Source organism: Sciurus carolinensis, chromosome 16 (genome assembly GCF_902686445.1).
Source record: "Sciurus carolinensis chromosome 16, mSciCar1.2, whole genome shotgun sequence".
Classification (NCBI taxonomy): domain Eukaryota; kingdom Metazoa; phylum Chordata; class Mammalia; order Rodentia; family Sciuridae; genus Sciurus; species Sciurus carolinensis.
The window spans coordinates 32,915,017-32,940,653 of record NC_062228.1 but is presented as its reverse complement, the minus strand read 5'-3'; the positions used below and the strand labels follow the sequence as shown (position 1 = coordinate 32,940,653).

General features: G+C 37.2%; 2 protein-coding genes across 12 annotated transcripts in view; one reads left to right on the top strand and one right to left on the bottom strand.

The window, feature by feature from the left end:
* The window catches only part of Adcy7 (adenylate cyclase 7), a 55,267-nt gene extending 52,578 nt beyond the window's left edge, over positions 1-2,689 (top strand). For all 10 annotated transcript variants that reach the window (XM_047528573.1, XM_047528577.1, XM_047528568.1 and 7 more), the window contains one exon: positions 185-2,689. In XM_047528573.1, coding sequence (XP_047384529.1) covers positions 185-331 — 147 coding nt within the window. In that variant the 3' untranslated portion in view covers positions 332-2,689. The remainder of the gene's footprint in view (positions 1-184) is intronic.
* A 1,080-nt stretch (positions 2,690-3,769) lies between these two features.
* The window catches only part of Brd7 (bromodomain containing 7), a 33,852-nt gene continuing 11,984 nt past the window's right edge, over positions 3,770-25,637 (bottom strand). The window contains exons 5-17 of one of the 2 annotated variants that reach the window (XM_047529397.1): positions 23,177-23,321; positions 19,980-20,090; positions 15,433-15,617; positions 14,330-14,453; positions 13,615-13,690; positions 11,453-11,560; positions 10,786-10,921; positions 8,862-8,973; positions 7,278-7,334; positions 5,206-5,320; positions 4,744-4,887; positions 4,382-4,525; positions 3,770-3,991 (exon numbers count right to left, since the gene is read on the bottom strand). In XM_047529397.1, coding sequence (XP_047385353.1) covers positions 3,930-3,991; positions 4,382-4,525; positions 4,744-4,887; positions 5,206-5,320; positions 7,278-7,334; positions 8,862-8,973; positions 10,786-10,921; positions 11,453-11,560; positions 13,615-13,690; positions 14,330-14,453; positions 15,433-15,617; positions 19,980-20,090; positions 23,177-23,321 — 1,519 coding nt within the window. In that variant the 3' untranslated portion in view covers positions 3,770-3,929. The remainder of the gene's footprint in view (positions 3,992-4,381; positions 4,526-4,743; positions 4,888-5,205; positions 5,321-7,277; positions 7,335-8,861; positions 8,974-10,785; positions 10,922-11,452; positions 11,561-13,614; positions 13,691-14,329; positions 14,454-15,432; positions 15,618-19,979; positions 20,091-23,176; positions 23,322-25,637) is intronic. The other variant, XM_047529398.1, reaches the window with a different exon arrangement.

Here is a 25,637-nt window from a genome sequence, read left to right as displayed (position 1 = left end):
GGAAAGATCCTCCCCTGAACCGAGGTGCCCTGGGCCTAAAGCCTAGGTCTACCACCACTTACGGAGACTCTCAGCCATCACCTTCTTGAGAAAGCAGACAGGTATGCTGCTTGGCGGTCAACTTCTGTTTGTCCCCAACTCTGTTTCCCTGTTTCTGAGGACCTGGCTTTCTTTTCCTTTCCAGGTTACTGAAGAGACATGTACCATCCTCCAGGGACTAGGTTACTCTTGCGAGTGCCGGGGACTGATCAATGTCAAAGGCAAAGGCGAGCTGCGGACTTACTTTGTGTGTACAGACACTGCCAAGTTTCAAGGGTTGGGGCTGAACTGAGGGCTTCTGGTGCAGTCAGAACACTGGGAAGCCAGTTTCCTCCGCTGGGCAAGCCAAGGAGAGACCCAGCCCCATGCCAATGGCAAAGGCATTCAAACAGATTGTGGCTGTTGCCACCTCCTGTCCAATGGCTCTGCGTGGCTCTTTGGGCTTGCACTAGAGGATCGATCACATCCACACCAGATCCTGCCTGTGTGACTGTTGGATTGTGACATGTGGCAGCAGATGGGGCCTCTGTGTGGTCAATCTAACAGTTTCTAGGTTATCTGGAAGATCACTGGTAGGCTGTGCTTGTGACTTTGAGAACTTTGTTCCCAGGGTGCTATGGAGGTGCTCAGAGGATGAACAAGGCAGACGTCCTCTGTGGTGACCTGTAAGCATGTTCAAGGAAACTCACTTTTCCTAGGCACTTAGCCAAGCTGTCTGGCATGGCTAGAGCCTCCCTTCTCCCTAGCAGGGCTGAATCTGGGGTTATTTTTTACATAAACATTCTGGTAAATGGAGTTGAAAAGCATGTTTTACGTCAGCAAAATGATTTCACTGTAGAGAAAAACCTGTAAATGACACTTGTTACTTCTTGTCATCTTTGGCATGTGTTTGCTTTAAATGGATACATTATTACTGGGGCTTCATCCTTACTAATGACTTCTTAGGCCCCAGACAAAATTCTCCTCCTTCCAGTGAATCTTTTTAGTCAGTGACTCATGTATGCAGGACTACTGTCCAGTGTCAGCTTATGGATGAGCCTGGCCGTAGGGACAGTTCTGAGGAATGCAGCTCACAGAACGCAGCAGTGGAATAGCCTCGGCTCTGAATCAGGCAATCTTGCCACAAGCCTTCTGATCAGGTTCAGTAAGCTGAGAGCCTAGCGCTAAGGTACAGTCATTTAGCTCCCCCGACTAGGCACGCATGTTTCACCTCTCCCCTGCAGCACTCAACTATGTCCTGCTTTTCCTAGTATAGCAAGAACCGGGACAACCTGCAGTAGTATGAGTTTCTTTCTTTAGTCTGCATAGCTAACTATGGAGAGCTTTAAAACCAGAAGGATCTACTCTTCATGAGATGTCGAGGCTCCTATTCCTAGAAGCCAGCCCCTTGCAAATGCTGAGATGTTCTTGCTTTAAACTGAACAAGTCAAGGCAAAATGCCAGCTCTGTGCAATGGTGTCTTATGGTGCTTCAACTCCACAGGGAGTCAAAGAAGTCTACCTGTTTCAAGGTGAGAAATAACCAAACTGCCTACTCCTGCTCTGAACTGACTTCACTGCCACCTTATAACCAGAACTTAGATCCCTAGTATCTAACACCACTGAATTTCACTACATTGCAGGGGACTCATAACTACAAGTTACTCATAAAATCTTACTGGAGCCTTCAAAAGATTACACAGGGTTGCAGCCAGGGTGACTAACCAGCTAGGTTTACCAGTGACTGGAGATCCTGCATGATGCTGCCACCCTTGTTACAGAGCAGGGTATAGCCAAGTGGTGGTGGTGGAGGGGATTAAAATGTCATCTGTCATCTGTGTTGTGTCTTGTGAGGCTTGATCAGCCTGAGGAAGTGAGGGGGGCTGATCTAATCTGCACAAAGGTGCTGGGGGGCCTTGTGACAGTGCTGATGTATTGCATACAATCAATCAGTATGCACTCACTGTAAGAATTTGCTGTATAAAGGAATTTTCTGACAAAAATGATGGTAAGGGAAAGACGCCTTTTACCCTGGCATTTCAAGTAAGGGCTGATTTCAGGTGAGTACTATATTAAACTCTGTGTTCTTAAAACCTAGCAGTGTCGAGAGCTCCCTTGGGGAGTCGAGAAGGTTTCCAATGCTGATGAAAGGTAGACACATGTCAGTACACCAGCCTCAAATTTCTACTTTCAATATTCAAGTTATTTTTTTCCTTCAGAAACAGGAATTCCAGATAGGAGTTTTCAATTACAGTGCTGTCCTCAGATAAGAAAAGAATACTTTAATGTTCAGATAGTGACCATAACATCACTGCAGTTTTAGAAAAGATACTTGTTCCTGTCAGATTTTTTAACAATGACCTTTTCTATGGGTCAAGGACTTGCTTAAAATTTCTACAGGGCGGCATCACTGCTCTCGAAAATTAACACTGAAGCCTTCTGGTTTACTTACCAAGGAAATTTTCCAACAAAACAGATGATCATTACCCACTGTATTCTTTATGTATATAATAGGCCAATGTACAGAAATATGCTGAAACTGTGCATGCAAATAATAAGGACTTGTTCTGTATATTGACTATTTATAGATCTATAATATTTGCTTTAAATGTTTTATTTTTGTAAACTGCCAGGCTGCTTTTCATACATTAAATTAGCAATGTGGAAAAACCTGAATGTCTCAAGGTGTTCTGATTTTAAATATTCTTTTGGTCTTCACGAACTTACCTGAGCCAAGTAGATCTAATGGTGAAGGATGGACCAAGATTATATTTTAGAAATAAAACACTTGATAAAAACCTGTTTGAACTGAAGTTTCTCAAGAGAACCAATTTTCCTCTATAAAATGGCTTTTCTGAGTGTTTTACAGAACTCTCTATTAAACTATGCTATATTTTTTATTTCATTTTTACAGTGCTGGGGATCAAACCTTGAGCATGCTAGGCAAATGCTCTCCCATCAAACTCCACCCAGCCCTAACTGCCTTTTAGTTTAGACAGGTTACATCCAGAAAAATCACAATTCATCTCAACCCAGTGACAGGTGACAGAGGGACGTGCTGCATGGTCTCTGCTTGGGCATTTGATCTTTGTACTTTAAATAAAAATGATTAGTTCAGGGGGCATGGCTGAAGCACAGGTGATCTTTGAGAAACAGGAAATAAACTTCCTTTTAAGTTTGGTAATTCCCTGATGTATTCTGGGATGATTTAGTATCTTATTTGGCTTATCCTTTAGCAGTTCCCAATTACTAAAAAATGAAAAACAAGAAAACCAGTGCTATAAGTCTCATCTGCTTATTCTAGGGGGTGTGAGGCACCTAATTACCACACAATACATCATTCCTGGTAGGTATGCTAGGAGCACAGCCATATTAGTATATCCTAAAATTATTTTAAGGGTTTGTTTTAATGGTATAATGATGGAAAATCTTAACTGGATGGTACTATTTAAAAAAGTATTAGCACTATTCTGAAAGAATGCTGCTTAGGTATGCAATAGCCCCAAAGCATATTCCTTCTTCCTAAGGCCACTTTAATAAGTCAAGATGCAATCTGATTAGTTAGGAACTATTTGGTTTTAATTTCTTTAGTGGGGAATTATGGAAAATGTGAAACTTGAGGGATTTCAATTATTTTGAGGACTTTTGTTTAAGGGATGACCATGAAAAAAGGTTATTTTCCAAGGTTCTCTATCACATCCTCAGATACAACCCTTGAAAATGGTCAGAGGTAACTTAGTTGATACACACAATACTCTTCCCAGGTTCAGTTTTATTAATAGAAGTTCAATCTCTGGAACATTAAAATTAACTGTTCCAAAGTTTAATTAAAAACACAATTTACAAATAGTTAATATCTTCTAAAAAGCATTTCCAAGCTCAGAATGAAAAAAATATATACATAATATATAATCAAATACCAGTGGCTTCAGGTCCACACTCTGCAACATCAGTCTTCTTAGGTTCTTCAAAATCTGAAAGAAGACATCACATCGCTTAGTTTTTTTCCTTTTCATTAGAAATGGGAAGTGAAGACAAAGCTAGCATTGAGTAGGCTGCTGATAGCCCTCTGTACCACACTCAAGGATGGAGAATAGGTGGCATTATAGGTCATCACTGTGAAGAAAAAGTAGCTTTATACCTTAAAATCGCACAGACAAGGTCTGAGTGTAACTCAGTACAGGGCACTTGCCTAGCATGTGAGGGGCCCTGGGTTCTATTCACCAGTACTGCAAATAACAAAAAACCCACACATTAAAAAACTCCCAGAGACAAACCTTTCTTAGGCTATCTAAAGATAAAAGACTGAGATGTTCCTTCTATTTACAACAGCCTCCTACTCTCACAAGAAACAGGGCACATACCTTCTGTTAAATCTATGAAGTTGTTCTCTACGATGGGAGAAGGAATGGAAATCCCCATTGCTTTTCGAACTCCATACATGCTTACAATGTCACCTGGAGTTACTTGCTGGGCAAGTTCTTTAAGATTATTGGTCACCTGTTCAGCTGGAAATAAAAATAAAAACAGTTCCAGACACTGAAAAGCAGTTTCCTTAGATTAAAAAAAAAAAAAAAAAAAAATCTCCAACAAACATCAAAGGCATTAATGCAAAAAACACACTGTCCATGGTATTCATTCCAGAGTTACTTCACAGTCATGTCTCCACTTGGAAGATTTTACTTTAAGCATCCCCCACTCTCCTCTTACTGGAGGTGCTACATACCGAGGTGCATTTCTCTGTATGATGGACCCAACAGACAGATCATATTGGGAGGGGGTCTGGTGCTCAGCCGTTCATTCTGAGCTTCCTGAAGCTCCCTGAGCAATCTCGTGGTATCATCGAGTTTCCTCTGGAATACTTCAGCCTCTGTAAGGGAAGAACACAGCACATTCAAGAAAACCTGGGCATACTTGGGTTTAATCTTGTGTGACAAACTGAGTCCTATGTTTCAGAGCTCGGCTATTTATTGGTTAGACTTCTCCCCTCAAAGAAGTAATGTCCCTCTAATGAAACCAGTATCATGAAACCAGTATCTAATGAAACACAGCCATGTTTTACTGTTCAACTTGGCTGGCCAAGATCTTGCTGTGGCGAGTGGCTAGGTTAACCTAACTGATGTGACAGGAAGTCTTGACTGTCAGTGGTGCACAGTATTTCCAGCAACCTATGGTCTGTGACCCTCACCTTCAGAGTCAAAAACTTCAATTGGAGCGCCAAAGTTTGTGACTGCTTTGAGTGCTGTGAGCCTGTCATGAGTGCCAGAGTCCAAACGCCCTGCTGGCTCTACTTCTGTAATCTGCTTCAAAAGAAAAAAGGCAGTTATTTGAGCTTGCTAAGCCATAAGGGTGCTAAATAAAAATTAGTAAGATGGGTATATTTATAGGCAGTTATTCTACATCGTTACGTTGGAGTTATCAATTTGATAACTACTAAAAATGTCTCCCCAGTATACCCTTTAAAAATGCTATTCCCAAAGCTTGGCAGAATAAGTGTCCATAAATCCACTTTTCTGTAATATAATGATGTCCCATACAATTTGCATCATTTGTTTCATAGGGCAACCATTCCACAGATAAAGTAACAAGAACCTTGTCACTGCCTAAATTGTCTTATGTCTCTGACACTCCAAGGCCAATGTTTCAGCCCACCCAGTCCATACACTTGCATCACTATAGATCTTTGATATAAGATGCTTCCTGGGTCTTGTCCAGGCCCCAAAGCTAGGCTGTCAGGATTGCATGGAAAAACAAAAACTTATGCAGGGTGGAGTTTTATTTTTGGAATCCTAAGACTCAGAGTTTCCATAACCTCAACACTACTTTTGAAGAATACATCAACCCAGATGATAAGTAACCAAAAGCCAGTGATTGCATTTATGTTTGTATTATATCATTCTAAAATCTGGCTTCTCTACCTTCACATATAGGGGCAAAAAGTATGTAGTGGAGAAAAACTCTTAACTACAACCTGGCACTAGGTATTATGGTTTGCCATTTCAGTTGGATAGTCTTTTTATTTCTTAACCAACTTCCTATCCCATTCTTAAGATTTTTTTTCACTCTTGCCCCTTCACTAAGCACATGATCTTTCTTGGTTCCTTCCCTGAAAACAACATGGCTGTGTAAATACCACTACATCATTTATCTGTCTTTACCTCCATTCTTCCCTCAGGAAACTCAAGTCTGTACAATCTTAAATCTCCATCTAGCCCAGTTTTCCTCCACTTACTTCATTTGCCAGTGGCTTCCACCATTGTACTGAGACTGTTCTGATCACAAGTACAAACACACTTGTGGGCCTCCTCTTCTTGGGCTTCCATAGCATTTGACACTGCAAACTCTCTTCCTGCTTAGCCTTCTTCCATGGTTTTCCTACCTGACTCAACTACTGATCTTCTCCGTAAGTTCTATCCTTCAACCTTCTTCCATGTTCTCTGTAGACTCTAATGACTGAAATAAAATTCTACCTTTGCACCATCAACTTCCAGATGCACACCACAGCCCAGATCTTTTGAGTTCTAGGCCCACACCTCTGGCAATGTCCCCATCACACTTGCCACATATGAAACCAAATGTGACTTCTTTCCCTGTCAAAGATGTGCTCCTTTTCTTGCACTTCCTGTGAGTTAACAGTACTATCGCCTACCTCATGAACTAGGTCATTTTAATTTTCATCTCACCGCACTTCCCAAATCCTTATTCTCTTCCTTTATACTGGTATGCTAGTCATTTTTTTTTTTTTTTTTTTTTTTTTGCTTAGACAAGTCACTATATACTATTTTCTAGGATAAGATTCCAATTCCAACTTCTCAGCACTACAGAGAAGACTTCATCACTGAATCCTCACCCACACAGTCTTACCACCTGTCTTCCCTAGGGACCCTTGGTCATGTTTTCTGAGCTTGCTGCACACATGCCCTCCTCTCTTAGATTCATCTGTCACATTCACTCAGTTCTGCCAGCTCTAGGTATCTGGCCCTGCTTGCTGGGAGATGCCTCTGTATCCTGCTAGCCCAGTTCAGTTACCTGAGCAGTGAGCTTCTCCACCCTGCGTGTTCACACCCCATGCACTCACTGCATGTAAACTGGTTTTGACTCCCTTGTTTATGTGCCTGAATGCCTTACAAGCTACTACTAAGCTCCACAGGCAAAGATAAGCTTTTCTACCACAGGTAATATTAAATATTTTTACTTTGAAATATATCATTTTACTTACTTTCACTTAAATATTTCTTGAAAAGAATAAAATATAATCACCTCCATTTCTTTTGCTGTGTCAAGTGTCCTAGCCTGGCCTTCATCTTCAGGCGATGACTGTAAGGATAAGGAAAAAACAACATTTTAAGAAAACAAGTATGGAATGACAAATAGAGAAATAAGAAAACAAAGTTTTGTGGCAAGGGGAAAGGAATGAGTGGACTATTAGAATGTAACTTTTTAAACAATGAATTAAATATAATTAGCATTTTGAAAATATATTGTGAGTTGTGGTACTTATTATTGGTGATGCTGAAGTTCATGCTTAATCAGAAAGCTATACGTATGCCTAAGAAGGTATTTGGTAAATACCTTATAAATAACTGAATAAATGGAATCTGTTTTCAACAACAGGTTAAGTCTCTAACAAGAAGACAGAAAGGAACTCTAAGGACTGCTGTGTATCAATCAAGCAATATTCTCAGATAGTAGAGGATTACTGTAAAATATACAAATGCTATCAGAGAATGTGGTCAATTCCTGTAATCCTACTTGTTAGAGATTATGCACACATAAACCACAGACAAACATATCATGGATATCAATCAAAAATTTTATCTTGGGCTGGGGATATAGCTCAGTTGATAGAGTGCTTGCCTTGCATGTGCAAAGGCCCTGGGTTCAATCCCCACCACCACAAAAAAAATTTTTTTTAAATGTTTCTCTTAAAGGTTGCATTATGATTTAATTAATTCCCAATTTCTAAAAATTATAAATAATATATCATCATATATAAAACTTATTTTCTAGAAAAAATTATGAAAAGAGAATCAGCTGGATCAATGGGCAGAAAAATTACATTTTGAAATATACTGCCATAATCAGTAACGGAAAGTTAAAGGATCCCAAGTCCAAGGCCCTAAGCAATTTAGTGAGACCTTGTCTTAAAATAAAAAGAACTGGGAAGGTCGTGTGTGTAAAGCACCCTGGGTTCACTCCCCAATACCAAGGGAAGGAAAAAAAAAAAAAAAAAACAAAAAAAACAGGGAGCAAAGACTTCCAAGAGATCCAGGGCTTCTCTAATGACAAAGACGAGAGCATTCTAGAAATACACTCTCCTCTGCATTAGTAGGGACATATTCTGTCTCTAATTTTTGAGTCAAGACTGAATTAATTCAAATTATGAACTGAGACAGACAATAAATGTTAATAAAAGACAGCTATAAGGAAGATTTTGACTTTCTAACCCAAAGTTCCTACCACTAGGCTATTACTGCAGAAGAAGGAAAAAGGGCATTTCCTATTGTTTTAGTGAACCTAGATTCAAGTCAGTGAGTAAGACTTTTCCTTTTTGTTAGGATATTGGGCACATACTGACTTCTGAGTTGTAAACCCCATTTTTGAATTCTACATTCCCAAGATCAGGAGATATTAGCAATGTTCTGGCCCTCACAGGCCCTGGTAGCCAAGTGACTCCTTTCCGTTCATTGTCCTCCACCATGGCCTCCACCCAGGCTGGGTTGTCTGTTCAGGGTAATGGAGTCCAGCTGTCATACTGGCTAATCCTTGGTTTCATAACACTGAATGACTAATAAGTTTCTGAGCCAATAATAAATTGTCCTGTTTCTTTAGTAGCATTCTTACCGTCTCCAATTCCTGTAGGGTCCTAGAATGCCCTCCTTTTGTTAAAACATCCAGTAAACTATCTGCCATAACATATGGATAATCCTGGCATGTGGCCAAAAACTCATGGATGCTGAAAAAGAGAGGTGGGAAAGTCATTTCCACATAAATCATCTCCATTGGCTTAATCCTTCTATCATAACCAACTGTTTGCATTAGATGCCCATGTTTTACACATCACGATATAAAACTTTCTGTCTAGAAGCAAGACTATACTTACATATTTACCAGTAATAAATTTATTGTCACCAGAGAACTAAACAATATCAAGATCATAGTGAAAATGAAATTATTCTGAGGACTCTCCAAGGAAAAATAAGACCTTCGAGATGAGACTAGGGCTCAGTCCTTGGGGCTTCTTGTACTTCATACCTGTCCCTTACAGATCTCATTCACCTCAGAATTTTCAAATGTACTAAAACTCTCCAAGTTACACCTACATTTGAATGTCTCATGGGCCTCTCAAGCTTAGAATACTGAAAGCCAAAATGCTGAATCCCAAGCTCTAAAACCTTCCCCTTCTTAGTAAACGGCATGCTTCTTCAGTAAATAGCAACTACATCTTTTGAACTAAGCCTGAAAACCGTGGAGTCATCCTGTCTTCTCTCTCATACCCCACTTCGACCAGCTGAAAAATCCTACTAATTACCCTTTCTCAACACCTCAATGGCTACTCCCCTGGCGCATTTCTCATCTGGTTTATGATAGCAGTTTCCTAACTTCTGCCTAGTGTGTGGGATCTACTCTCCACACAGAAGCCAGAGGAATCCTTTCAGAATTATTAGCTCACAATCTACCAGTAGACTCTCCCTTGGGAAGATCTATTCCTGCCTATTACCTTTCTGACTACTTTTCCCTTCACTCCAGCATTCTCTCTTTCTTTACTGCTTTACCTTTCTCCAAAGCAATGTCACCATCTGACAGAAGGGCACAGGCTTCTAACACTATTGTTTCCCTATGGAATTCCCAGCATCTAGAAGAATGTCCACCACACAGTGGGCAGTATATGCCTATCTGTAGAATGCACAGATGAATAATCCAAAAGAATTTGTTTACACTGCTGAAGTCTAAGGATATATAGATGGTTTGATCTGAAACCACAGCCAATCTATAACTTAGGGACCCTATAAAAACAACAAAACCACACATTTACGTACAAGTAAACAGATTCCCCCTTTGTCGAAAACCAGGGAACTGGTAAATCTGCAGTGCTAAGTTCTTTTACATAATAAAAGTTTACAAGTTACCAGTGATGAGAAGGGAATATCCAAGCTCAACACCCCACCCTGAGCCACAGTCCTGGTAAATCAGCACAGTATCTCATTATGTTGATGGGATGCAAAGTGCTCAGTATCCTAAATAGGAACGCAGAAGTTACTGTCCCACAGAAACACGCAACAAGGGATGGCTGAATCGAAGGAATGCAATGTCTGTCTGGTACATGATGGGCAACAAGCTTGTATGGGGTTGCCTTAGGAATCAAGTTATCATGTCCTATACCTCAGAGCTTGGGGAAAGTGTGCTGTGAATTTTCAAACAGATCAAGTTTGGAGGAGCATAACTCATTGACACACAAAATGCGACAGAAGAGCACATGGCACTCATCAACATTCTGCGGTAACAAGTTCCTAAACTGTTGTTATCAAACAAGATACACAGCATCTAATTTCTGTAAGAAACACTTATCAGGGACATATGGTCTCTCTTTAAAATGTGTTGTTTCCATTAAAGGATGGTAATTATGGGACTATTATTGTCAACTTAAAAAAATTACTGAGCACCTTTTAAACCTTTTGGATAACTTTGTAAGTGTATCCAGAAGTCACATATTGCACATTAATATTTTGGAGAAATGTGGTGCTCAGAACCCTAACTAGTGACTCACCTGAAATCACTTGGAAGGTCAGAGTCTTCCCCATAGGTTGAGTAGATTAAATCAGAATCATCCTTGCTGATATTTGCAAATGTGGAGTCATAATGTGGGGCATAAGAACTGTAGGGTCCATAATTCAAGTATAACACTGTTGAAATAATTAAACACCATAATACTATTCTTTATGTGACAATCTAATTTCTTGTTTTAATGTTTATTCCCTTCTAACTTTACTACTTCATTGACTGGTATACAAATCTAAGATACAGATAGTAAATGTTACATAAATGGTTGTTATACTATATTATTTAGAGATAAGAAAAAAGTCTATATATTCAGCACAAACATGATTTTTTTTCTGAATATTTTTGATCCACATTTGGTTGAATCCATGGATATGGAATCCAGATACAGAGGGGCAACCCTACCTGTGAAACTGCAATTCAAGTGAATTATTCTCCACAAAGGGAGAGAAAAAACAGAAAGAACAAAACTCATTTTGAATACTAATACCTGGTTTTCTAGTTTCTTTTGAAGTTAATAAAATATCTAATTCATATTGCAAAAATACCACCAAGAGAGCTAGTGAATAAAGCAATGAATGGTGATTATGTTTCCTTTCTCTAACTCCCTAAAGCAAGAGAAGAGAAAAAACATGATAACTATGTAGGAGCCTCACCTGGGGTTACTTTGTTCCTTTTATCCTCTTTGAACCCCTGCAAGGTATTCACTCCAGACTGAAGTCTTCCAGTTGTCATTCCCAGTCTTACAGGGCAGTAGCCTGGTTCTAAGACATAAAACCAAATACAATGAAGGAGGCATACATGGGAAAGATCCATAGGGTATGCAGCTGAGTGCTTTCATGTACTTCATCTTACCTACATGACCATGAAGGAGCTGTGTAGCCCTTACTATATTCATTTTTAAGACAAGTAAATTTCAGTTCAGAAAGACAGGAATGTGGACCTGGGACCGAAAATCTGGACCTTTTCATTATACTCCATTGCTTCCTGGAATTCTTTATAATTTTGTTACACTTCATCTTTAAAGTTTTTTTTGCAGGGGGTTGCAGAGGAGTACTGGGGATTGAACCCAGAGGCACTTTACCACCCAGTTAAATCCCCCCTTTAAATTTTTTTTTTTTTTTTAATTTTGAGACAGGATCTCACTAAGTTGCTGGCCTCAAACTTTCAATCATCCTGCCTCAGTCTCCCAAATCACTAAGATTACAGGTGTGCATGGTGATGAATGGCTTAAAGATTTTTATTAAAAGCAAAACCCAAAAAACAGATTTAAAAGCTGGGCTTCTTAATGTTAAGATGATGGAGGAAAATGAGTGGAAAGGTTAGAAAAGATTAAGTAAAGGAAAAGCACCTGGTTTAAAAATAAGAACTCACAATGCATTAAGGATAAATTAACATCTATAACAGGTATTCTTTTACTGTAATGAAACATGGCCTTTCAAAACATGATCTTGGTAAATCCAAAATGATTTCTCATACTGAAGCTGGGAATATGATATAAGCAGAAATTATGAGGTGGGCATCTAGGAGGATGGAAAAGGATGGTTTCAGAAGCAAAGTGGTCTGCAATAATTTCCAACAGAAAGGGTGATTTCTCTTATAAAGCTGGTCTGAGGTCACTGCCACAAGTGATCAGGGGTGACGAAAGCATCTGTAAAAAACTTCAAACACTGAAATCAGACTGTATCTTCTTGGTGAATCATCTGCGGTTTGTTTTCCTAATATGCACTGGCACCTCCATCAGGAGGATGAAGCTAAGATAAAGAGCAGGGCGTCTTCCTCCTTAAGCCAGCCAAGGGGCCCGTCGAGGGAGTGGCTGGCTGTGTGTGAGGAGTCAAGTCAACTTTGGCCACATCTGATTATGCCCACAGGAGCAGGAAACCAGACAGAGAGCAAAGACCAGACAAAGAAACAGGCACATCTCAGACAGTCACAAATCCACTTAGCTTCAACTTCCCCCATCAGATTTTCACCACAGCTATACTATAAAGAACAATGTTTTCAATGCTGTGGCATCTTCTGTGACCAAAGGCCATAAAAATTCTACTACGAAAAGTTCATGTGAAAGCAAAACATGAGTTTTGTTAAGAAAATACGGTACTGGCTCCTTTTCTTCTATTAATGTTTAGGGAGCACTAACAGGCTTGCCCTTTCAGTCTTCAGCTGCACTAAGCTCTTCCCTGCTACAGGGTTTTTCCACCTGTGGTCTGTTAGTCCCTCACCTGTTCCTCCATCCCTTACTTGCTTAAACATCATCTCCTAAGTAAGTCCTCTTGGCCCCCCAAACACTAGGAAGGAACCTTCTCTTACATATAATCATGGTTGATCTATTTCTCTCTAGTACTTATTCATGACAGACAAGTGTGTAGTATTTATTCATGCCGGATATCTCTTCCTATTATTAGTAAGTGTATCCTCCTTCCCCCATCCCACAGAATCTAAGAGGAAGGGACCTGTCTCTTCTGTTTGGCTCCCCACTATACACCTAGCTCCAATTGTAGTTCCTATGACAGTGCTTTGCCACAGCCAAAGAAATACTGGAGACTAGTTCCTGAAATGTAGGGATTGTTATTATCAATTTCTATATGCCCAGTTATCTTTCTCATGACATTACAAAAATGTATATTTATAACATAAATTAACATTAAGTGAAAGTTAGGTTAGCTGTTATTATGAAATGCATGATGTCTAATTCTTTGTGGATAATGATATGGTTGAATTAATCAATATTTAAGCTTGCTACTTTAAGATGTTAACCCAGGTTACTTTTGCCAAATAGCATCAAGTTCCTGTGCACTCTTGCTATGATCGATCCTACCTCCTACAATGGGATCCACAGGATGGAGAAGTCCCAATGTTGTTGTTCCATCTGGTTTTCTTCTTTCAAATTCGCACTGCAATAACCCAAAGTATTGAAATGGAATAAAGCACTATACATTCCACCCATAAACAAAGCACACTAGAAAGTCTTACTTTAATCGAAGTAAAATTATAGGTGTCTATCATTATTAAACTTGAATACTGACTTTCACACCTGTATTCCGTGCATAAAGGTGTTGACGGGTTAGCCAGATGGGGGGTATGGAAATCTCAGAATTTTAAAGGACTGCGTGGATCTGTAAGGTCACCCTCCTGGTTCTTCCCAACTATCAACAAAGGAGAATACTACAGACCGGAGAAAGGGAGTGACTTGCTCAGTCATGTCTGAATCCAGGTGGTTTTAAAACTAATGTGCCTAACAGTATGATTTCAAAGGACCTGAATATAAATGCTTTCTTATAAATTTAAAGTATGTGGTTCACTTTCTAATTTTAGAGCACATTAACTTCACTGGGAAAAACAAACAACAAAACAACATCCTAGCAAAAGAGGACACAGTAATCAAACTTTACAAACACATTATTTTTCTTCTGAGTATTTCAGTGATGAAGAGCTCTATGGCAGTAAAAATTAAAACACCCCCAGAAATTAAAAAGCTAATAGTTTTAGAGGCTCCAAGTTGGTGGGTGGAAAAGGGAAAGGAGGTCCCCCACCTGACTGTTGGCTGGCCGCCGAGTCAGCTTCCCACCAGACTCCAGGACGGCCCGGTCAATCTGCTCCTGTTCCCTTTCTGAGTTGCTGCTTCTCCACTTATCTTCAAGTACATCTTTGTCTTTCCTGAAACATACATGAGGTTAAAAAATACAAGACAAAACATCAAAATGAATTCCAAATATGAATACAGTAGGTGAAGACATCTGCAACACTGTCACCAATTAAAAGTTTTGTTCTCTAATGACAAGTGCCTTAAATGATGCACAATCAAGAAGGCAAACCTAATGGAGTGATTACTTCCCTCCAAAATTTTTGTCCAGTGTTACTTGTCTGAAATGTTTTTCTGGGTACATTAACAAAAATGAATTCTACTTCGGACGTTACCTTCAAAGGGAGGGAGAATATAGTTTAAATTCAATTTTTAAAAATTTAAGAAGAAAACAGACATTTGAAATGGGTGAATCTTAGAAACAACAAAGAAACTTGTCACACGTTTACTTTCTTTGCAGTAAGACAGGAGAAATCCCAAACTGCTAACTCGAGTCCTCCCTGACAGAGTGCGGTGCGGGTCAGTCAGGGCGTCAGTGCTGTAAGCAGGTGGATTTGCTTGCTGTTCAGCTATGCTGGACGTGTCCAGGAGGACCCGTGACTCTACTGCTCCCATTGGCTGATGTTTAGTGGAAAACATGCACTCATCTCAGTGACAGCCCATTTGTCTAAGAAGGCACTCTAAGTGTGCTTATGCCAAACTCCTTTCTCTTTATGGAATGAGGTTATGAATACACATTTTTTTTCCCGAAACAAATAGTTCTATTTAAATAAACTCCCTGACAATATGAGTTCCTAAAGATAATTTACTGGCTTTAAAAATACTTTAAAAAGAATTCAGAACTGTTTCCTGAACTGTCTGGACAATTCCATTCAGTGCTCTCTATGAGAAGAAAGGTACCATTAGATCATCAGAATGGACATTCATGCCAAGCCACAGTCACTGATACACTGGGACTTGTCTTCCTAAGTCAGGATTTGAATCATTAGCCCCTGCCCTTTTATTAGCTTAACCTTAATAAAAGTTTAACCTTAATATTCCAAAATTCTTTACTTTTTATTATCCTTATTGGGGCTCTTGAAGGCTTGTGTTTCAGCATCTCCAGAGTCTTCCCTCTCTCGTGGCCAGCAGCTGCTGTCTTCCCCACTCTGTGAGGCATCTGTTCTATCTTTCTGCTTTCGCGTTTTCTGTAAGTCTGCCATGAAGTCTATGCTCTGCTTCAGGCTCTGAATTCTTTCCTAAAAATATCCAAAAATACTTATTGAATGGGTGTCACCAACTTTAAAAGTAATGCATTGTTTTCCTCACAAGAGTTTGCACTCATCCTGTCATTAAGTAGGGAAACAAAAATAATTAAATGTAATTACTACCATAAGAGTATCCCATTTAGGAACCGAGACAATGAAGTCAATTCCTTCAATTCAGATCATTTAATTTCCAATGTAAGAGAAAGAAAGCTTACAACTTTGTCATACCACTGAAAAGTTAACAGAAATGTGTGAATTAAGACTAAATGTTCTTTGTATTAGTGAAATTAAAAAGTAAAATTCAGCTTAATAGTATATTAAAAATCTTTTTGAAACTTAAGAATGATTATTTAAAACATGGAGCATGTGAAGGACTTTTATAATCTGGCATACTATGGGGATCACTGATGACTCTGCCATTTTGCTTTGTGTGAAAATGACATGCCTTTGGGAGAACAAATGGTTGCTAGCATAATTCCTTTCTCAGAGTGCATAATGTTCTCACCGACCAATAAACCCTGTTTCTATTCTGTGAAACATGTGCTTAATTTTCCACTGCAATGATGTGCTGTGAAATTTTCATTGTGGTTGAGGGGTTGAGGTTTCTGGGTAAATTTTAAAGAGGCAAACTTGTTCCTACCAACTATTCTGCCTTTTAAACCTGAGAGTCATCACTGGATAAATGTGGAATGCACCCTCCTTAGCCTGCACTGCAACACTAGGGAAAACTTCCACGGAACAACAGAACCTGGAAAGGACTAGAGGTTAAACAAGAACAGTGCAGCCCAGCAGCTCTAAATGACTCACACAGGCACAGAACCAGTGACTAGCACCAGTCCTCCTCTCACTCATGTTGGGCCTTTTCTCATCATGCTATGTTTTACCAGTGGTGCAGATGGTGAGCTCCCCTAAGAACAGGGACCCTGCCATTTTTACTGGACTTCTAAAGTAATCTTAAAACTATTGAAGAAATGTATTTTACATAGACAAGTAACAATATGGGTAGAGAAAATAAAACCTTGCTAATTGATCATCCAAAAGAAGTAGTGTAACAGGTTACCATCCCATTGCTCTCTAAGCAATGAAAAATTTTTAGCAAATGAGAATTATACTAAATATCTGGTAAAAAAAAAAATGTTTTACTTAATAAGTTACAACCAGTTCCCCTTGATATCTCATTAAATACTCTTTAAAATGTTTTAAATAACTGTATTATATTACATCCTATGTAAATAAAAACTTGCAACTAGACATTGAGGTATCCAAATTTCCATTACAAGTAAAAGTTCCATAAATATTATAAATATATCTCTCTAGGAATCTTTTTCTCTCTTTGGGATAAGTTCCTAGAAGTGGAGGTCAGAGGGAATGAGTATTTTTAAGGCCTTTGATACTGCCAAACTGCCTTCCAGAAAAATTTTATCAGTTTATACTAGTTTCAAAGTTTCTCTGAATCCTTGCCAAATTGAATAGTATCATTTAAAAAACCCTAAAAGACCTCAAGAATCCTCTACCCAATTTGGTTTTTGAAAGCATGTTTAATTTTATTACATACTTAAAAAATATCTAGTACCTAAAATAGGTTGGCACCAGGTGTGGTGGCACATGCCTGTAATCCCTGTGAGTTGGGAGGCTAAGGCAGGAAAATTGTGAGTTCAAAGCCAGCCTTAGCAATTTAGAGAGGCCCTGTCTCAAAATAAAACACAAAAAGGGTAGGGGATGTGCTCAGTGATAAAATATCTCTGGGTTAAATCCCCAGTACCAAAAAAAAAAAAAAAAAAGGAGCAAGCTTGCCCTAAAAATAGGTTGGCACATAGTAGCTACTCAATAAATCATTAAACAAATGAGCTCAGATCACAAAGTTCTAAATAAACTTTTTATTTCCACTTTAGAATTTTATAAAGCAGAAACTACAAAAACATTTCTGAACTTTAAAAAACACCACAACACATACAAAATAAATTCAATTAGAGAAAATTTTCTAAATTAACAAATAAGTCATAGGGAAATGTATAATTTTACTTTGCAAGCATGTCTTTTTCTTTTCTCCAAATGTCTCCAAATTAAGCATACTATTTGATCTCCAATTTTACGATATTAAATGACTGAAAATGCTTAGTCTTTACCATTAAAATAGCTTTTATTGAGTACTTCTCCCTGCACCAGACATAACTATAAGAGGTAAGTGATATTACTTCCTTATAGGAAAAAGGTTGAAGACTTTCTCCTACAAGGGTTGCATGGCCTAAGGCGCACCATTTATAAAGGGTGAGGCTGGGACTTGAATCTTGACCTGTCTGATTCCAAAGTCACTATGCTACAAATAGTACTATTTGTACTATCATGCAGGACTCTACTCAAGTATTTATTCAGGAAACCAAGAGAATTATTCATCTGTACCTTCTTTATAAAAATAACAACTACTATCCGTCACTATCTGGGTATAACTAAAAGAAAAAAGACAATGACTATGCTACAATCTTTTCAATGAATATACAAAAATGTTATCTCTGACCAAAGCATTCACAGAAGGATGTGATGGGCTCTCCTGGGAGCACTGTTATTAGTACAGTCAACTCAGAAGTCTAAATTTAAACATTTTAAAATCAGTGCTGTAAGGATCCCTCCCAGGGTGGAGAGAACAGTTAACAGGAAGCTATAACACAGGATGGGTAGGGCTCCTGCACAGGAAGACATCTGAAAAAAAGGGAAGACAACTGACAAGGGAGAGCAGGGGAGAGGGAATGAGGGAGAAAAAGGAAGAGGAGGGAGGGAGGGAGGAAGGGGAGAAGAAACTTTACTTTCTGTGCTTCCTATCACCCTATCCCCAGTGAAACTGAAGATATCAGAATCTTCTGCATGTTATATTAACTACATTAAAGAAAATAATGGTAAATCAGAGTTGTTTACAAAAAATTAGACTTTCCCACCAAAATTCAATGTATATATTTTGGAGAGAATAAAGATTATACTAGCTGAATGTACTTTTTTTTACTTCAAATACAATGACAACAAGCATTGTCAGGTTTTCAAACTTGGAATATGGCTAAGATTCTGAGAATCTTCCTATAAAACATGGGATAAACATTTTATAGTGTCCTTTCCTCTGCAAATTTTGCCAAAGACATATCACTGGCTTACATTACAGTTTCCCAAGTTTTTAGGAAAGGGAGGGAACGGATGTCTAAATATTAAGAGTGCAAGTACAATCATCAATCCAAATGTTTTTCTTTCCCTAGTTTAAGTGGATCCAAGAATCTCTCAGAGAGAAACACAGACACTCAGACATCAGCACACCAAGGCATTTTTTAAAAAATGTAAAACCATAAAAATCAGAAAACCACATGCAACACATATGACTCATTTTTACCATTCTTTAATTCTCCAGCGCCTGAGCTCAAGTTCTTAATTCTGATTCCTTTCTCCTGTCTTGTGCCTTGCCCACGCACTTCTTTGCAACAGCATTCCTTGAGCCTGGCTGTTATTTTTCAGTCTCCCCCTACTCTAGTTCTTACCTGGAATAAGAACACTTACGCCAGGAATCATCTTAGAAATCATAGATAAATCCTTCTTTATGTATGGGTGCCAGGGGAGACCCTCAATTTCCTGAAAGTAGTTTCTAAACAGTAGGTTCATCCTACTCAGAGCTGTGAGAAAATCTTAAAACATGAGACTTATCTTGCAAATTTTCCTCTTCTCCCAGCAGATGCAAAGTGATCACCCTGTTTATCATCTGAGGGCTTTCATCAGCTGTTGCCTCACAATAGTCACATAACTTCTTGCCATTATCTCAGTATCTTATGTCTAAGCTCTTATGCAGCTTCACAGTGATGCGTCCGTGCCTCTGCACATCTTTCTCCCACCTCAAGTCCATTAGGCATTAATTTGTGTCCTTCAAGGTATGCAGAAGCATAGACAATTCGTGTTGTGTGGTTGAGACAATTCCAAATTATTTCTCATTTGTGTATTTTGTTTCTTTCCATTAGAAGGTCTGACTTAGAAGACAGGGCTAAACAGAACATTAGATTCCATCTCTTTAAAGAGAAACAGCTTTCTTCCTGAAAGGTCTCACACTTTATCCAATCTTATTCTGGAATTCAGTCTGATGTTTCTCCCACAGCAAACAAATCTATCTGGTGAGTAATAATTCAGGAACCTCTTAATTATAAGTGGATGACAATATTAATTTGCACCAACTTCAAATGAGAATCTTACTGCTTTAAATTTATTGAAATTTTGTTTCAACTTTTTTCCTACTTTAACATGATCTGCCAACAAGACAAATCTGTATCCTCATATAACACAGGCATATAGATTTAATAATTATTATTTATGACAAAGAGTTTCCTTTACCTGGCTAAGAATTTTCATTCCTGAGTGTAAAAGTTTCTTTGCAGCTTTATAATAAATGGTCTCTGGCTTGTTATAAATCATGGCATTAGTACACATTAGTTTGAAGTTATCCTACAGAGAGAATATTAAAAGGGAAAACACATTAGAACAAAACAACTCCTCGTCTGAAATTACCCAGACCCTGTAAGAATTTTAAAAACAACATTCTTTTCTGGCAATGTTTCTTAAAAAAATACTAATAGTAAGTTACTAAGTTTTAAGACTCTCCAACAAAACAAATACTACTAACTTGTTTTCAAATTCTTAAGCATTTTATAATGCCTCTGTATAAACTTTAGATCTAGAATGAAAAGTTTAAATGGCTTTTCAGTATAATCTAATATACAAAATAGAATATGAAGAAAACACTTCTATCTCATTTAATAATATTAGCTGAGTGGTTCATGTAGTTAAAAATATTACTATTAATTTTAATACATATATTTTAAGTTTCCATTTGGGTATTAAGTATTTTATTTCAAATCTTGACTGAAATCTGAGAAGGATGTTAAATTACCACAATATTTCCTGCCGAATTCAAGTTATCTGAGCAGAAATGTCAAAACATATTATTTTTCTTTTGAGTATTTAGATGCTATCATAAATTAAATATAATTTGCAGAATATTGCAAAATACCAATGTGAAATAAACTATATAACCTCAAGGAGTTTAAACCATGTTAACTGGAGTAGCCAAATTATCAGAACTGTATTTTTGGTTTGAATTTCGTGTGTGTATGTGTATGTGTGTGTGTATATATACATATCTATAAATGTGACATTGATCATGCCAAGGCCCTACTAAGTCAAAATGATAAGTCCCCAACAAAAAAGAATTGCTCCTATAAACTCCTCCAAATTTAAAACAAAAACACTCAAATCTGTTTAATAGCTAATGACGATACCTTAGATGTCACACTTAAATGGAATTAAAATAGGTAGACTGAATTATATTTAAAATTAAATGATAGGACTGGGGTTGTAGTTCAGTGGTTGAGAGCTTGCCTAGTATGTTTGAGGCACTGGGTTCAATCCTCAGTACCACATTAAAATAAAGACATTGTCCATTTACAACTAAAAATATATTTTAAAAAAATGTAAATGATAAGATTGGCTCAAGGGTCACAATAAATCTGCTACTACATTTAACATGAAGAATATATGGCCAAGTCTCCAATAACTCAGGATTTTGCTAAGCCCTGGGCCTCCAAGAATCTGATGAAAAATATAGAGGTACTCCCCAAGTGTTACCTATGTGTGTACCTGTACACACACACACCTTTACAAAAAGAATTTTCATATAATTTTAGCAGGCTCCTGGTTCCTCTAAACACTTAGCTATGGCTACTCAGAGGACCCAGAAAAACTTTTGCTATAGATTTTCTGAAAAGCTTCCATTCCATCAAGAATTATTAAATATATACTGGGGGGCAGGCAAGTGAGTAGACACACTAGATGACTACATATAGGCATAGTAAATGACCTTGGCTAAAAGTGGCAAGAAAATGAATAAGACTATGAAATAGCAAGAAAGGGCTGGATTATACTAATGATGATGGGTCTGATCTGTTAAGGTGATTTTATTGACTGTCTGTGTTCTTGGATTAGACCCAGGAACTCACTGAGCTACATCTCCAGCCCAAGGCAACTTTTAGATTCCTTTTTTGGTCCCAGGGATTGAACACAGGGGTGCTCAACCATTGAACTATACCCCAAGTCCTTTTATTTTTGGTTTTTGAAATAGGTTCTTGTTAATTTGGTGAGGCTGGTCTTGAATTTATGACCCTGCTGCCTCAACCTCCCGAGTTGCTGGGATTATAGGAGTGTGCTCCAGCCCCTGCATAATAGCACTTTGTTGCTCAAAGAGCTGAATCTTCCTACCTACATTTATTAATGTGGAAAACTTTAATGCCTTATTTCAATTATAAGAAACCTGAATCTGCTTAAAAATACTCAGGGGACAAACTTCAACTCTTTCCTGTTATATAGGCAAAAGATCAGAGGAAATCTGTTAACAAATACAAAAAAAAAAAAAAAAAAAAAAAACCAAACTGTGAAATTTTTTCCTATTAAGCAACAATAACATCTGAAATATGCTGAAATACACATTTTTAACCTAATTTTCACCAGATGAAACCCTCAGAAAAATTTCCATTTCTCCAAATAAGAGAGAATGGAACTCAGGTTTTTCGGAATTAAGTAGAACATTCATATTCATATTAACAGTAAAAAGAATTAAATGTTGGTGTTTTCCCTAATTTCGGTTGATCAACATATGGATAAAAAAGAAAAAAGGAAACTAAGTGAAGACAATGTTTATTATTTTCCTCCTATAACTGATTAGGATCTAAACTTTAGATCAGGTGAGCAACACCATGTTTATGTCGAAAAATAAAAGTAAAATAGTTATTATCTAAACCAGTTAAGTTTGTGGTGGTTCAGTGCAGATTTTAAATACATATGTTTTCCCTTTTTTTGTATAATGAAAACAAAAAGTGTAGCCCTGAAGTAAACACATACCAAAACGATTTAAATAAGGAAAAAACTGCAACTATAACATTAGACATATACATTAATTTTGAGTTGTATTTAAGTTCTTTTAAGTATTTTATTCTCCTCTTAAAGTTGGAAAAAAAAATGTGCTCAACACAGCAAAAGTGAACACAGGGAGCAATTCACTTTCATCAAACTAGAAAATGTAATTAAACTTAGTACTTCCAGATAAGCCAATTTATTCTCTTACTAGAAGACATGCACACTTTCTATGTTTAGAAATAGAAAAACAAACTCAACTTTTGTTAAAATATCAATTCTACTTGTATTGATTTCAAATTAAAAATCTAACATCTTTTCATTACAAAGGTTGGAGAAAATACACTGCAGAACACGTCAAAGTTTTCATTAAACACAAAAATAATAAATAAAAGATAATAGAAGGCTTACTTCATCTGGTTTTCTATCACGTCATTAAAAGTCTTCTAAAGCAAAAAACACAAGATTTTGAATATTAAAATAGTTTTTTGCAAAATAAAAGGTCAATCAGAAAATTCTTAATATCAGATATGCAAATTTCTACCAATCTCAATTTAATAAAATGTACATTATTTTGTATAATAGTTTGGTCTATTTCAACAACTAAAACAAATAATTACAATTACCTTTAGTTCTTCTATGGACTGGTAGTCATTGTTCTTGATCTTTTCTTTCATGGTACTAAAATCCATGGGGTGTTTAATGATCATGGAATAGCCAGGAGCAATAAAATCAGTCACAGGAAATGAAAAGAAAGCACTTGGGTCTTTTCTGAGAAGATATGAAAAAGGCAATGCTATTTTTTATTTCTACTACAAACAAATTTATAGGTCTAGAAGAAATCAGGAAAAAACTTTTAGATATAAGTTGGGCACGGTGGTGCACACCTGTAATTCCAACTCAGAAGGCAAAGGCAGAAGGATTGCAAGCTCAGGGTCCGCATGGGCAACTTAGCAAGACCCTGTCTCAAAATAAAAAACAAAAAGAGCTGGGGATGAAGCTCAGTGGTAGAGTACCTCTGGGTTCAATCCCCAGTACTACCAAAAAAAAAAGAAAAAATTTATAGTACACACTATTTGTACCCTTAAGACAGAATCTTTCTCTTTAAAAATGTAGCCTAATTCAAAGCACCTTCTACATAGGGAAAAAATGAAGCTAAATACATAACCTAGACTAACTGACCAATGTTTTAGGCTTTGGGAGATTAGTACCACAAATTTTTTATGACACATTGGGAAAAAGGCAGAATAACTATAAATGCACATTTGCAATTCTTCATATTGGTTTTTAAACTAATAGGCTTCACCAGGAAGGTCCACGTATGCACATTTTCTCAATCAATGGATATAACTTCTATTCTGTGTAAAAAATTAACATTAAAACAAGATTCTCTTAATACCCCCAAATTTTAAAAACCAGTGTTTTCTATCACAGGTTCTTAACTCTGGCTGTACATCAGAATCAGAGGAGCTTGGAATAAATTCCAATGGGGGTGGGATAGGAAAAACTTATCCTAGATCTATTAAATCAGAATCTTCTTAAGGAATTTCCAAGGCTGAATTCTCATATTGGTATTTGCATATTAGGCATTGGTGTTTTCAGTGTTACCAGGATTGATAATCACTATATTTATGATTAAGTCATTAGGTTGACTTTTTTTTTTTTTTTTTTTTTTTATCCCTCTGGACTTTGACAGATAAGTTTTTAAAAATTTTTTAAAATTTCAAATAATAACAGCAAAAATGGCTTATAAAGTCATAACGGCAAAAAATTTTAAAATGTTACCATGTCACCTGGTCTACTTGACATATTTTATATCTAATCTTCATAAAAGCATCAAGATGATGGTACCCTCACTGATAGATGAGGATACCAAGCCTCAGAGCAGTAAAATCACTGGTTCTAGGTTATCAATCTAATAAAGGATAGAGTTGGAATCTGAAATGAGATCTATGTAAATCTGCCTCTATTTTCTACCAAAGGATACTTAAGTTGTAAGACTAAAAAATAATGACAAACACATAAAGCAAAAACATCAAGTCTGGAGCTTACACCTCAAAATCTGAGCTGTCCATAGTAGTTACATTTTAATATAGAACCCCACATAGTTTTGACCAAAAATGGCATTATCAATTACAATTTTTTTTTAAACCAAGCTTAGCTCTGAGTCTCAAGAATGAAGTCATCTAGTCACTAAGGCTAAACAAAAGAACGTGGTTCTGGATTCTAATTCTCAAAATATTTTGAGAAATGGTAGCATATTTAGACTTAGGATCTTAAGTAGATTTTTTTAGGGTGACATTAACTTACATTCTGGCCTTATGTTACAACATATAAAACTAAAAGGCGGACAAACATTTTAACCACACCTTCTAATTAGGATAGAATGAATACCTTATACTTACCTGCTCTGTCTTTTGGGATAACTAATCACTCATTACATAATAGCAACAACTGTTAATAAAAATGAAGAAAAGCCAGTAACTTCTGATCTTAATTATAAAGCTAAACAGGTATTGAGAATACAGACAAGACTAGAGGTTTTATCTTCTAACAGAATTTGTGATGTATTCTGCATTAACATATAAGGACAACACAGTGAGATGAAAGGGCAAGAGTGAAAAGAATGTTAACTATTAGAATGCAAGCCCTGAAACTATGAATCTTCTATAAATAATGTAAATAACTTTGAGATGGAAATCCAAATTCTGAGTAAAGAAGGATATTAAATGTTTTAATAGTGAGTTCTTGTTTCTCTTTTAATAAACATTTGCCAGGTGTGGTGGCACACCCTATTATCACAGCTACTTGGGAGAATGAGACAGGAGGATCAGGAGTTGGAGGCCAGCCTGGGCAACTTAAACACCTGTCAAAAAAAAAAAAAAAAAAAAAAAGACTGGGGATATAGCTCAGTGATACAACACTTGCCTCGGAGGTATAAGGCCCTGGGTTCAATCTCTAGTACCAAAACAAAATAACAAAAACTAAAAACGAACAAACAAAAATGTTTAACATTGTTTTAATCTGTCTGCTGAAATTTTTAGAAGGAATTTTTGTATTTAAAAATGGGGCATTCTATTTATGGTA